Below are 12,901 nucleotides of genomic sequence, written 5' to 3'. Positions count from 1 at the left end.
CTACTGGGGATGTGCCCGCAGCCAAGGTACGTGCCCTTGACTGGAATCAAACCCAGGACCTTTCAGTCCATAGACCAATGCTCTACCACTGAGCCAAACCGGTTTCGGCTCATCATTGATGTTTCTATCTCTCTCTCTTACCTTCCTCTCTGAAATCAATAACATATATATCAAAAAAAAGAAAGAAAAAAGGACCTCCTTAGTCAACAGTTAGCATTCAGTATGAACCTCTGATAGTATTGCTTGTTATAAAGATTTGACTTGTTTTATAACAGTCAGTAAATAGTAATATGATAGAGATTTAACCTTTAGACAAATCTGATAGATAATGGGTATAAAATGGATTTCTAAAACAAGAGTTTTCTATTATATCCTCAGTAGGTAAATAGATTTTAGTTATTTTATAAATTACAGAAGCTCATTTTTTCAATTTTTAAAAAATTTTAGAGGCAATTTGTATTATTTTTGTAAGTATCTAAATCAATTTCTCCATAGATTACTTTAGTAAAAGTAAAAGATCATCATTCATATCTAATCAAATTTTTATTATAACTAATCAAAATCATTATATATGCTTTTCTCTACTTCCTTTTCCTTTTTAAAGAAACAGTTGAGATTTAAATCAGAAATAGTGTTGGGAATCATCAGAAGAGGCATACTTAAGCTAAGGTAGCCATACAACAGCCTTGAGAATGTTTGAAGTGACATGAAATTTAAGCCTTGAAAACCTTTTTCCTAATTTTTTAAAACTCAAGAACTGACATTAATTAAATGTTTACTAAGCACTTGAGGAAATTGCTATTTCATTTAATCTTTATGGTATAGTTATATAGTTTTGAATATTTAAAAAAATAAGATTTTGTTTTACAATATTAATAAGTAATAAAATGATAGAGCATTTAGGTAATATCCCCATTTTCAAAACTGATGTTTTAAGAGGTAACTTACCCGAAGTCAAGGGAATTCTTGGGTTCCATATGTAGTTTTATTTTTCTAGTACCTGTTTATTCCAGTAGAGCCCTGCCATTTGAATTCCTTACTAAATATATGCAAGACCATGCTTTAAAATAATTTTTATAAAATACTATTCAGTTTTCTTTTCTAGAACGTGTCTTTAATATGCTAAGTATACTTTTTACATGTTTTAACAACTTCAAACTTACCTGGTTTTAGGTTTGGGTGAATGCCATCTCATGATGGCAAAAGCAGCTCTAGTCGATTATCTTGATGGGAAAGCTGTCGACTACATAGAAAAAGCACTGGAATATTTTACTTGGTTAGTATTATTATTATTATTAGTCATTGTGTTTATTTTCTTATTATAATAAAGCCAAATTTAGAATAAATTCTATTTAGAATAAACATTCTATTTGTATTTTGTTAGATATAGTGTCCATTATTCAGAATATCAAGCAAAGAATAACAGGCAAACCAATTCTACAATATGTTGTAATATATATTGTATTAATTTAGCCCTGGAGAACAGGTATAATTTCTTGCTCTCAAGTAGGTGGCATGCTGGACACATAGGGGAAGGTAGGAAGGAAGAAACAGTGGAGCAGCAGCTCTGATAACCCTGGGTTAGTGTTCTTTCAGGAGGCCTGGGAATGGATCTAAAATTGGAATGAGCAACCCTGTGCTTTCTTTCAGTGGTAAGAGCTTATTTTAGGCCTACTGATTGGGCCAGAGGTAAAGGGAAATGAATAATCTGATAGCTCCTGGAGAGAATCTGTGTAGGAAAATGTGACTAATAACAAGAAAGGATTCAGAGAAATTTGAATAAATCTGATGTTTTGTTGAACTGAGCTGGGTAGAAGCGTTATTTGTGGTAAATGGCTTTAAAAGATCTACAAGTTAGACAAACATTTGAAGACTTTTGGTCTTCAGCATCTTTCTGTGTGTCCCCTCCTTTCATTTCCTACTTGCCTTCTCCGTTCCCTCTTGATTTGGTTGCTCCAGGATTGCTTTGCTTTGAATATGAACCAAATATGAAATGAAAACCTTAGCCTTTTTCTCCCACTGATTTTTATTGCTACCTTTGAAGTCTCACATGATATAGCTCTTTCCAAAGAGGAGGGTATTGTGAAGAAGGCACACTTTGTTGGAACTATATTTAAGAGTACATGGCGAACCTTTGAATGGTGATACTTGAGCTAAAAATACTGCCTTTCTTAGCTTGGGAAATTTTGTTCTGGGAAGCATGTAGCACACACATCCAATTAAAAGGCGGTATTAAAACTTTTAAAGTGATAACCCCACCCTGGCTGGCGCGCTCAGTGATTAGATTGTCCCTTTGGGTCCTGGGTTCAATTCCTGTCAAGAGCATATACCTGGGTTGCAGGTTCCTCACCCTGGTTGGCAGGAGGCAGCCAGTTGATGTTGCTTTCTCACATTAGTGTTTCTCCTCCCTTCATTCCCTTTCATTCTCTCTAAAATCAATGGGAAAAAAATCCTCCAAAGAGTATTAATAAAAATAAATGATAATCCCAAAATTTATATTTACTTCTGTATTTAAAAATTCACTCTACCACAGTTCTTACGTAAGTGTGATAGAAGTTATTTCATTTCTCAGATATTTTTTATTGAACTTAAAAGGAGATAAGTATATAGACTGTCAAAATTGTTTTTCTTTGTATCTATTTTCTTTTTTCATATTGTCAATTTTAGAAATTATGCTAAGTTATTTAGGCAAAGGAACTAGAAATAGTGTTGTCCTTCTTCCTGGTCATCGCAGGGGTTTTCAGTGATAACTGCAATAATTATTCCAACTTCCCTGGAAGATACTTGAAAATGTGTTTTTGGCTGGACTCCATGAATAGGAAAGGCTATGAAAAATGTTCCATCTGCTTGTCCATCTGCCAATAATATAGTTGTTGGTGATAGCTTATTATCAAAATTTGGCTTAACTGAAATTGCTTGCTTTATTTATAAGATCTCAAGAAGAGAAAAATGAAATGTATAGCTGAGATTTTTTCTCTTTCTAAAAAGAACTTTCCTTTATCATCATAATTAATACTGCTATTTACTTTTTTGAGCTTGTCCATTCAGTAAATATGGGTTTTCACATTTTTTATGTTTTGATTTTTGGAATTGGTCTCAGAGAGTAAAAGTCCTTTGGACTACCAAATATATTTGGTATGTTATACATTTACTAGGCTTTTTTTTTTTTTAAGCCAAAACTTGAATTTATAATAATCCACTGTAAAACAAGAGTGTTAACAGCTTTACTGCTTGGTTATTAAGCAAACAAACAAACACAAAGAGCATAGTTTTTAAAAAGTCAATATTAAAAGAAATTGGTTCTGAAAGAATTAGTCTTTATTTATGTGATTTCTGCTACTTCTAACAAAAATAATGAAGAGTACCAAAAAAATATTTGTAAAGTTTCTGGTTCTTAACTTAAAACAATCAATTCTTTGCCTGGCCGATGTGGCTCAGCTGATTGAGCATCATACACCAAGAGGTCTCAGGTTCGATTCTGATCAGGGCATCTGCCCAGGTTGTGGGCTTGATTCCCACTGGAGAGCCAATCAGTGTTCCATGTTTCTATCTTTTCCTTTCTCTCTCTCAAAAAAAAAAAAAAAAAATCAATAAAGACATTTAAAAAAATACACAAAACAATCAGTTCCTTCTCTTTCCTCTCCCCTTCTTCTTCCTATTAGGGAGGTGATAAGGTATAATTCAGTTAGAAGGAATTTAGTAAATCATTCGCTGCACGTAATTAAGGAAGTAGATTTTAATCAGGATTGTATATATAATTTTTCTGTTTTAATTGTAAGTAATAATGAGGGAGATAGTCTATACTTTTGAAAACTGGAAAGAGTTACGCTTTTTTTTTTTCTTTTTTCAGGGCTTTGCAGCATCGAGCTAATGTGTCTTGCCTTTGGAAGCTAGTTGGGGATGCTTGTACCAGTCTGCATTCTGTCTCAGCATCTAAAGTGAATGTTAATGTTTTAGGAGTCCTTCTAGGCCAGAAAGAAGGAAAACAAGTATTAAAGAAAAATGAGCTCCTCCATCTTGGAGGAAGGTAATTTACAAAGATTGCCAGATAATGACATTCAAATTGAATAAGGATATGAAAATAAAACTTAACATCCACTTTTACATTTCCATAGGTGTTACGGGCGTGCATTAAAACTGATGTCTACATCTAATACGTGGTGTGACCTTGGAATTAATTATTATCGTCAAGCACAACATCTAGCAGAAACTGGCAACAACATGAATGATCTTAAAGACTTGTTGGAGAAATCATTACATGTATGGTTTTGAGAAATTTTTCATAAACTTAAAAAAATGAAGTGCTTTTCTGACAAATTTTATTGATAAAGGAAATAACTTTAGTGTTTTTACATTAACCATATTTATCTTCATATATGAACTGACATTCAAAGAGTTAAAAAAATAATCTAACTTTATTTTTCAGTGTCTGAAAAAGGCAGTGAGACTCAACAGTAAAAGCCACTTATACTGGAATGCTCTTGGTGTGGTTTCATGTTATAGTGGTAAGAATTGAATAACACTTCAGTAATTTTAGAAGATTGCTCATTTCAGGTAAAAAAGTTCAGTTTCATTAAATTCTGTATTTTTTAGGTATTAAAAATTATGCCCTTGCTCAACATTGTTTCATCAAATCAATCCAGTCAGAGCAAATTGTGAGTGTTCTATGTGTCTATCAATGAAAAAGGACTTTGAAATTTAGTGTGAATAATTTTCTGAGACTTCCATGGAGACAAGACCTAATTTATATACATATATATATTTTAGAATCCTGTTGCATGGACCAACTTGGGAGTGTTATACCTTGCAAATGAAAAAATTGAGGTAACTGTGCTGACTGCTTTGTCATATTAAAAGTAAAGAACATTTTCTGTACCTGATCTCTTCATAATAGCACAACTTCTTGTGGAGAAATAACTTCATAATTGTTATCTATCCAGTATGCTCTCTAATATGCTATATAATTAATGATATTCAGTTTATGTTATTGAATAATGAATGTGTAAGATTTATTTTCCTTTCTATACCACTCAAGAAATTTATGGTTTTATAATTCTTTTGGTTTTTCATCTAGAGATTAAAACAATTCTTTGAATTATTTGGGTGTTTTTTGTTTTTGTTTTTTTTATTTTTATATCTATACATGTAAGGGGAGTCCCATGTAGGTGGTATTGAGGGTAGGGTGATGAAATAAGGGAGATGATTAGTACTCTCTAGCAGCTTAAATTTAACATTTTTTGGGTGATTTATATTCTGCTTTATCTGATGTTAATCCCTTTATAATACAAATGCAATTTGTCATACTCAACCAAAGAATTGGGCATATGTTTGTAGGTGATATTTAGATGTTTCTATAAATCCACAGATAACATCTGTACTGTTTTGTTTCAGCCAGCATACCAAAACTCACCGTTTTAAAGTAGTGTTAGTAATATTCTTAGGAATACATTAAGTCACAGCAGAGATTGCTTTAGAAGATTGTAAATATAACAAAGAAAAATATTAATGTGGATCTTAGTATATATGAAAAAATATATTTTTAAATTTAAACAAAGTAAGATCTTAATAAACCATGGATGTGGTTTTATGAAACATGATGCATTTGCCCATTAGTTTACTTTTTTGGAGGAAAAATAAGTCTGTTTCCTGCCACACATAGATTATTGAGAAAGTGATAGAAAGCAGCATATAATGTTATTTTTTTGTAGCAGGAAAAAAGAATGACATGCAACTTAATGTGCCCAACTACAGTATCTTTAAAATCTCCTGACTTCTTAGCACAGATTATGTCAACCACTCTTGTTGTCTTGTAGCAGTTATATATCTGACTTTGTTGGTTGTTGGAAGACTTTGTCTTCCTTCCAGCTAAGCTCAAAAAGAGGGGAATGAATAGATACAGCCTTATTTACATTCTTCAAACCTAGCAAATAGATGGGTAATTCATTAAAAGTTCTACCAAATGTAAGGTGAACATCTATATGCCCTTTCATTGAGACCAGAACCCCTAACCCCGTAGAAAAATCTGTTGCACCCAAGAATGCTCTGGTGGAGCACTGATTTAAGTGTTGCTAATTGTGTTTAAGCCATCATATATGTTGATAAGTCTCAGTTTTCTTATTCTCTTTATGATTTTTAAACATAGACAATTTAATATTAAATATATAAAATGACTTGATATATTATTTTTTTTTTTTGTTTCCTAGCAAGCTCATGAAGCTTTCAAAACAGCTCAGTCCCTTGATCCATCTTATTTAATGTGCTGGATTGGACAAGTAAGATAACATTTAGTTATTAATAATCCTATTGACATAAATAACCTATTAATATAAGTGGTATAAATAACCTATTAATATAAGTGATAATAAGAATAACAGGCTCTTTGTATACATTATTTCAGTTAAACTTTCATCAGTTCTTTGAGTTGGTGGTAGTTTTTATAGATGTGGAATTGAAGCTCAGAGATCCTAGTGCCCAAAGTCCTACAGCTTGTAATGATTAAGCATTGATTTGGGAGGCTTTTAACCCCATCAGTCTGACATTATTATACTTAAAGAATAAACCAAGAGCTATGTTTACTCCTACCCCAAATGAAAATCTACAATATCATTTTGATTGTTTTCTCGTTTTCTGAAAAGTTTTCATAATTTTATTTGCACTTCTTTGTATGAGTCTGCTAACTCCCCTTCCCCCAAATTTAGATTTTTTTTGTACTGCCAAATAGATATCAAGATACTTGGTTAGTGATATGAGTCTGTCACTGATTATTTAAAAAAATTTTTTTAACCTTAAAAAAATTACTGGATTCAATAGGTTCTCACCTGAAAAAGAAGAGGATTAGAAAGGGTAGCCTCTAAATCCTATGTAGTTGAGAAATTAGTAAGTGGTTGTTGTTTTTTTTGTTGTTGTTGTTTTTTTGTTCAGAGAATAGTAGAGGCATCACCAATATCAGAAAATTATTAATCTAAATTATTATTAATAATTTTTATTGTACTTTTAACTCTTGGGTCTAATTCTAGCTAATTGGTGAAGAAACCAAGTTAGCAAGGCAAACTTCCTGTTCCCTTAACTGTGGTAGCATGTGGGAACAATGGCATTATTATACTAATCTCTATATAAGTTATTAGACACAAGGGCTAAAGAATTTTCATTTCTACCTGTTCCAAAGAATGCTGCTGCTGCTGATCTAAATGTCTCAGTGCTCTAGGTTGATTCATCTTAGATGTTGTCAGAAAAACATATTTTTCTTTATTTTTCAGATATTTTAGTTCTTAAAAATAATTTATTTCAGGAAATAACTAGTAAATTTAATTAAAATAGTAACAATAGAATTGAGATTTAATGCTAATTTTTTAATTAATTTATTTATTTTTATTAAATTATTATCTGTGTACATATTTTAACATTACCCCCCTCCCATACATACCTAATTTTTAATAATATTAGTAATAAATGATAACTAAAAAACCCTGATTTCTTTAAAAGATAGTTTTGAAAGTAATTCTAACTTATTACATAGTCTCATAAAGTCAATAGCACAGGTATACTATTTAAAATTCTGAGGCGGTTTTAAAAACAAACATGTTGTGACTCTACCCCATATCTCTAGAACCTAGGGGAGAGGACCTTCTTTTAAAAAAGTTACACAAGTGAATCCGAGCTGACCCTGTGATTAAGAATCCTATTCCAGACAAATACCAGTATGAATCAATCAAGGGTGAGAGGGGAGGGAGGAGGTTGCAGATGGCATTCTGAAAGCATTTGTCTGCTTAAGGTCCAATTTAATAAGTCATTCTTGTCCTCTGAGCCATGGGAATATGGTAGCCAAGACTGAACTAGAAATTAACTTTGCTTTTAAGCACAGCTTTTAAACCTTTGTTTTTTCCAGTTTCATTGATGATAATGATGATGATGGTGATGATTGATGATGATTATGATTACTCCTTTTAAACAAATTAGGAACTTGTTCTTTTTCTTCATAGGCTCTTATTGCAGAGACAGTTGGAAGTTACGACACCATGGATCTTTTCAGGCACACCACAGAACTCAGTATGCACGTAAGAATTTGAGCATTCTTCTTAGGATTCACTAATGAGAAAAGTATTATCTTTGTTGAGAAAATGGATACTTAGTGGTATCAGATGTTAATGACAGCCCTTGTCTCTCCTCTTTATTCTTTCTCAAAAGCAGATAAGCTATCTTTAATTAAAGACATCAAGATCTGATGAAATGACATTGGTATTCAGTAGATACAGTAGTAGTCTTGTAGAGTAGAAAGAGACTCTAGAAAAAATAAACATAAGATGAGTACTAACTCAGTTGATATTCCTAGATTATTTATGAAAGTGTTTTACGATTCTTTTGATTGGTAATTATTACTTTGACCTATGGGAATGGTGCTGAAAAGCAGCAAACTAAGCCATCAGGCTGGACTCTGTTGTCTGCACTTAATTTATCCCATTTGATTCTTCTATTTAGGATTGAAGCAAGACTTAAATATGTTCTTAGCTGTATTATTTCATAGTGACCCTGTAAAGGTACTTAACTGTTAACTTAAAACTAAGGTGTGCTATTTATTGTATTGAAGTGCATTGTTTCATTTCTTCATTTTGTATTGATATATTTATTACTCTATGTCCACTTAACTTTGGCTTTTTTAAAGACTGAAGGAGCAATGGGTTATGCATACTGGGTCTGTACTACATTGCAAGATAAAAGCAACAGAGAAACAGAACTGTACCGGTACAACATCCTCCAGATGAATGCTATCCCAGCAGCACAGGTTGTTTTGAGTAAATACATAGGTAAGGCACCTGTTATATGATGACAAGATATTTTAATAACTGTTGAAATAATTTAATGAATTTTTAAAATTAGTTAATTACAAATTAAATATTAGTGTTCCTTAAGCCATGAATTTGCCTTTTCTAACCCAGTGGCCAAGCAGTCTACTTTTTAAACTTTAATAAAGACTTTGAAGAGGGATGAAACGTTAGCTAGTGATTCAAGATAAAAGTGATTTCCATGTTGTACTGGAAACATTTTGGAGCCTAAAGGGCCCGAGTTGCTGCTATTCTAGCTCTGCCATTTACTTTAGCTACAGCCAAGTATTTTACTTTCCTTAACTTCTTTTAACCTTGGAAAGGAGAGGTAACAGCATCTGGGTTGTAGAGATGTGAGAATTAAATGAGATAATGTGCTTTAAGTTTCAAACCCAGTGCATTTAACCTCCCACTTTAATACCTGATTTTTCTTTAAGATACTGGAAAAATACATTTAGGCCTAGGAAAAGGATAGAATGGTGAAGTTTTATTAACCATCTATTGTAATAATTTCCTTTCCTTAATAAAACTACTATTGAATTTTAATCTCCCCTCTATCATTTAGTAGCCATAATAAAACCCTGAGCATGTTACCAAATTGAATTTTAGTTTTCTTACCTATAAACCCTACAAAATGTGCAGAGTAACTGGCATACTTTACATGCTCAAGAAATGTTAGTTTTGCTAGTATTTTTTAAAAATCTTTTGACAAAATTCGAATAAAGAAACAAGGCATTTAAGCAGGAATATTGGCAGTTGAATGACAAAGAGTCAAATAAATTGTGAAAGGCAGAAGAGAAAATGCCTCATCATAGATATTGAATGGTTATAATATTCTTCTTGCATTGAGCCTGGGGCACTTGAGAAGAATGCTGTTATTTTAAAGTCAGCACTTTGGGGCATCCACATGTTATTGGTATGCTAAAATGAATGAATCTAATGAATACCTAGAGCCTCTGTGAAAGCATATGATCAGAAATTTCATTGCTAGGTTTCCTTACAGAATGGGTAATATTTATGAAGGATTTTCATAAAGAGGTAAATCTATTGATAGAGTTTTCTGCGAAATTCAGATTACTAGAGCAACAAACAAATCATTTCCTGAGAGTTTTACACAGTTACATTTTTAACTCCATAGTGGAGTCATAATGATAACATATTCATTTAACAAATTCAACTACATGTGCTTAGCCAAATGAATAAATTAGGAGAGAAAAGAGGGAGAGTACAGTATCTTCATCTGTCCTGCTGGGTGCTTCAGGATGAGCAGATGAAAGGCACGCTCTCCTTTTACTCAGTTTGATTCTATTTTGGTGCCCCTCTCCTTGTGTGATAACTTGAGGATTTTTCAAAAATAACTTGACTGTGATTTTCACCTTATGCTTTGATGTTAGAATCTAAACATCATATAGTATAGTAATATGATTTGCCAGTGCTGACCAGCAGCCCCTGAACAGCAGATGAACAGATTGCTTCGACACAGTTTCACTGTGAAAGAGAGGGCTAAGGTATGGCCTGGCCAAAGGGACTAGGCAGCCTCAATTTCCTGCCTTGGTAGCCTTTTATTGCAGTTTTTATCTTTAGTCTAGAGGCCCGATGCATGAAATTTATGCAAGAGTAGGCATTCCTTCCTCCAGCTGCCTGCACTGGCTTCCCTCTGGCACCCGGGACCCAGGCTTCCCTCACAGCCAGGAAGGTTGTTCGGAAGGATGTACAGTCTAATTAGCATATTATGCTTTTATTATTACAGATACAATCAGTAAGGTGAGCAATCTTGGGAGGACACGTGTGTTTACATTGTCCTCTAGGCAAGGGTACCCAGGGATTAAGGATAAGGATTCCAGTGAGCACCTGGGGGTCTGCATGTGCACAGACTTGTTTGGAAAAGTTAAGGAGTAATTAGGGGTGCCACCTTCTGCACTCCCTTAAGTCTGTATTTCAATAAACAGGGCAGGTGGCCTTCCACACACTTCCCCTTTATCAAAATGTCCTCCTTATAAACTTTCCAATCAAGTCTTGTATGCTCTCCAACAATGATTGTACCTTGTGCTTTATGTTAAAATATAACCATCACATAAGCTATGATATGATTACACTATATTTTATTAAATAATTTAAGGGATTTGAAGGCCTGCTTAATATAGCTTTTAATTAGATGTTTTCTTTTTACATCATCAGATGCATGATCTTTTTTGACATGAAAATTTCAAAATACTGCATTGGCAATACCAAAGTCATCATCTGTTTCTAGTGTATGGTATTGAGTTATTTTTAAAAAACATACATAAAATTGGAACACAACCCCCAAGAAAAATTAATCCTGGGAAAGTTCGCATGATTGGCTGAAGAACTTAATTTTCCTTATAAATCAAATGCATAGTTTTAACATGAGGTACATTTTCAAGTTATTATATCATTAGAGATAAAAATGGTTAAACTTTAAAACATTTAAAGTATATAGTAACTATAAATGTTACTGAATAATTTGGAAGAATTATAATTTGTAGTAACTAAATGTTACTGAAAAATGTGGAAGAATTATGAAATAATTTACTGGCATTTTATAGTCAAGATAATCAGACTGCTATTCTTAATGCCAAAGATTTCAAGAGCTAATCTGTTGTTTAAAATATTTAAAAATTGAAAATAAAATTAATATTTTACAAACACAACCATTATGTACATGTAAAGAACAGGTATTTTTTGATTTCCAGAAAGAATTCCGAACTATGCTCCAGCTCTCACAATGTTGAGTTATTTGAATGAACATCTACAGCTGAAAAAGGAAGCAGCAGAAGCACTCCACAGGTAAACTTTGCCTTTAACTGAGATGCCATCCTTACATGTTAGTGGCCTTTCTTTATTTAGTCTCACTCTCATGAAGAAGGTATTAAATAATAGTTTTCATTTTTTCCTAATATTTATTATTATTACATCTATGAGGGTGAAAATATGCAATTTAAATTTTGAGCTATATTTTGGTTTTTGTTCCTTAACCTGAGAGAGAGAGAGAGAGAGAGAGAGAGAGAGAGAGAGAGAGAGAGAGAGGGAGAGAGAGAGAGAGAGAGAGAGAGAGAGAGAGAGAGAGAGAGAGAGGAAAAAGGAACACCAAACTAAAAAACCCTCAGATTGTTTTAGAAAAATCCATCCCTTTAGACTGTGTCTAGCTTTATTAAATACATGTATTTATTCAGAGAAGGAATCAGAACATTATTTATTTGTTTGAGCCACTTTAGTCTACTCTATATTTACCCATCAGTAAATGTTTGTTGAACTGCTGTGAATCAAGCAGTGTCCTTGGCTCTGGCAGCTAGCAGTGAGCTAAAGCAGACACAGGCCCCTTTCTCATGGAGCTCCTGTTCAGGTGAGGGAGACACATGATAGGCTAGTAGGTTATCTGTGATGGTAATAATTGCTAAGAAAGAAAATCAAAGCAGAGGACCAGAAATTACAGAGGCAGGCAGTGAATTTGAGATAGGTTTTAAGAAGGGTGGGTTTAATAAAGAGGCAAATGAGGCCTGGCCTTAATGAAGCCATTTGGTTGTCAGGACAAGAAAACTCCAAGCAGAAGAAACAATAAGAGCAAGTACTCTGAGTCAGGGGTGCACTTGGCATGTCGAAGAAACAAGGACATGTGTTCAAGTGCAGTGACCAGATAGGACAGTAGGAAAGGAAATAAACAAAGTTTGATTCTCTGCAAATTATTTGATTCGTGAATAAGAAAATAACTTGATCTTGTGAGGACCAGATGAAAAGTTAAAAGACCTGGTTGCTGAACTTCTGAGGTGCCCCCAATCTAAATAAATAGTTTAGAAGAAGTCGTGTTAGATTAAAAAAAATAATTGAGGTTTCCTAAATACTTTGCCATTTTTTAATGGATCTCTCTGAAGTGCAAAGGAGTAATCGCTAGATGGTACTGAAGGTTATATAATGAAGTTATTTTTCCAGGTGTAAGTGAAGAGGATTATGAAAAACCACAATTATATTTCTTTCCCTGTCACAATAAACTTACCAGTAAGCAAACAGTATAAATATGATAGAATGCAACAGTGAGCAGAACAGAAAACTAGAAATCTTTAGAG

At 33.1% G+C, this 12,901-nt stretch overlaps 1 protein-coding gene across 4 annotated transcripts in view; it reads left to right on the top strand.

The window, feature by feature from the left end:
* Positions 1-12,901, top strand: part of TTC37 (tetratricopeptide repeat domain 37) — a 66,306-nt gene that overhangs the window by 27,032 nt on the left and 26,373 nt on the right. For all 4 annotated transcript variants that reach the window (XM_045571759.1, XM_036410988.2, XM_045571760.1 and 1 more), the window contains 10 exons: positions 1,174-1,276; positions 3,851-4,027; positions 4,116-4,260; positions 4,427-4,505; positions 4,594-4,655; positions 4,768-4,824; positions 6,204-6,272; positions 7,980-8,054; positions 8,660-8,801; positions 11,534-11,627. In XM_045571759.1, the coding sequence (XP_045427715.1) occupies positions 1,174-1,276; positions 3,851-4,027; positions 4,116-4,260; positions 4,427-4,505; positions 4,594-4,655; positions 4,768-4,824; positions 6,204-6,272; positions 7,980-8,054; positions 8,660-8,801; positions 11,534-11,627 (1,003 nt within the window). The remainder of the gene's footprint in view (positions 1-1,173; positions 1,277-3,850; positions 4,028-4,115; positions 4,261-4,426; positions 4,506-4,593; positions 4,656-4,767; positions 4,825-6,203; positions 6,273-7,979; positions 8,055-8,659; positions 8,802-11,533; positions 11,628-12,901) is intronic.

This window comes from Pipistrellus kuhlii, unplaced genomic scaffold (assembly GCF_014108245.1).
Source record: "Pipistrellus kuhlii isolate mPipKuh1 unplaced genomic scaffold, mPipKuh1.p scaffold_m20_p_4, whole genome shotgun sequence".
NCBI lineage: Eukaryota > Metazoa > Chordata > Mammalia > Chiroptera > Vespertilionidae > Pipistrellus > Pipistrellus kuhlii.
The sequence above is the reverse complement of the archived record's forward strand: the minus strand, read 5'-3'. Positions and strand labels throughout refer to the sequence as shown.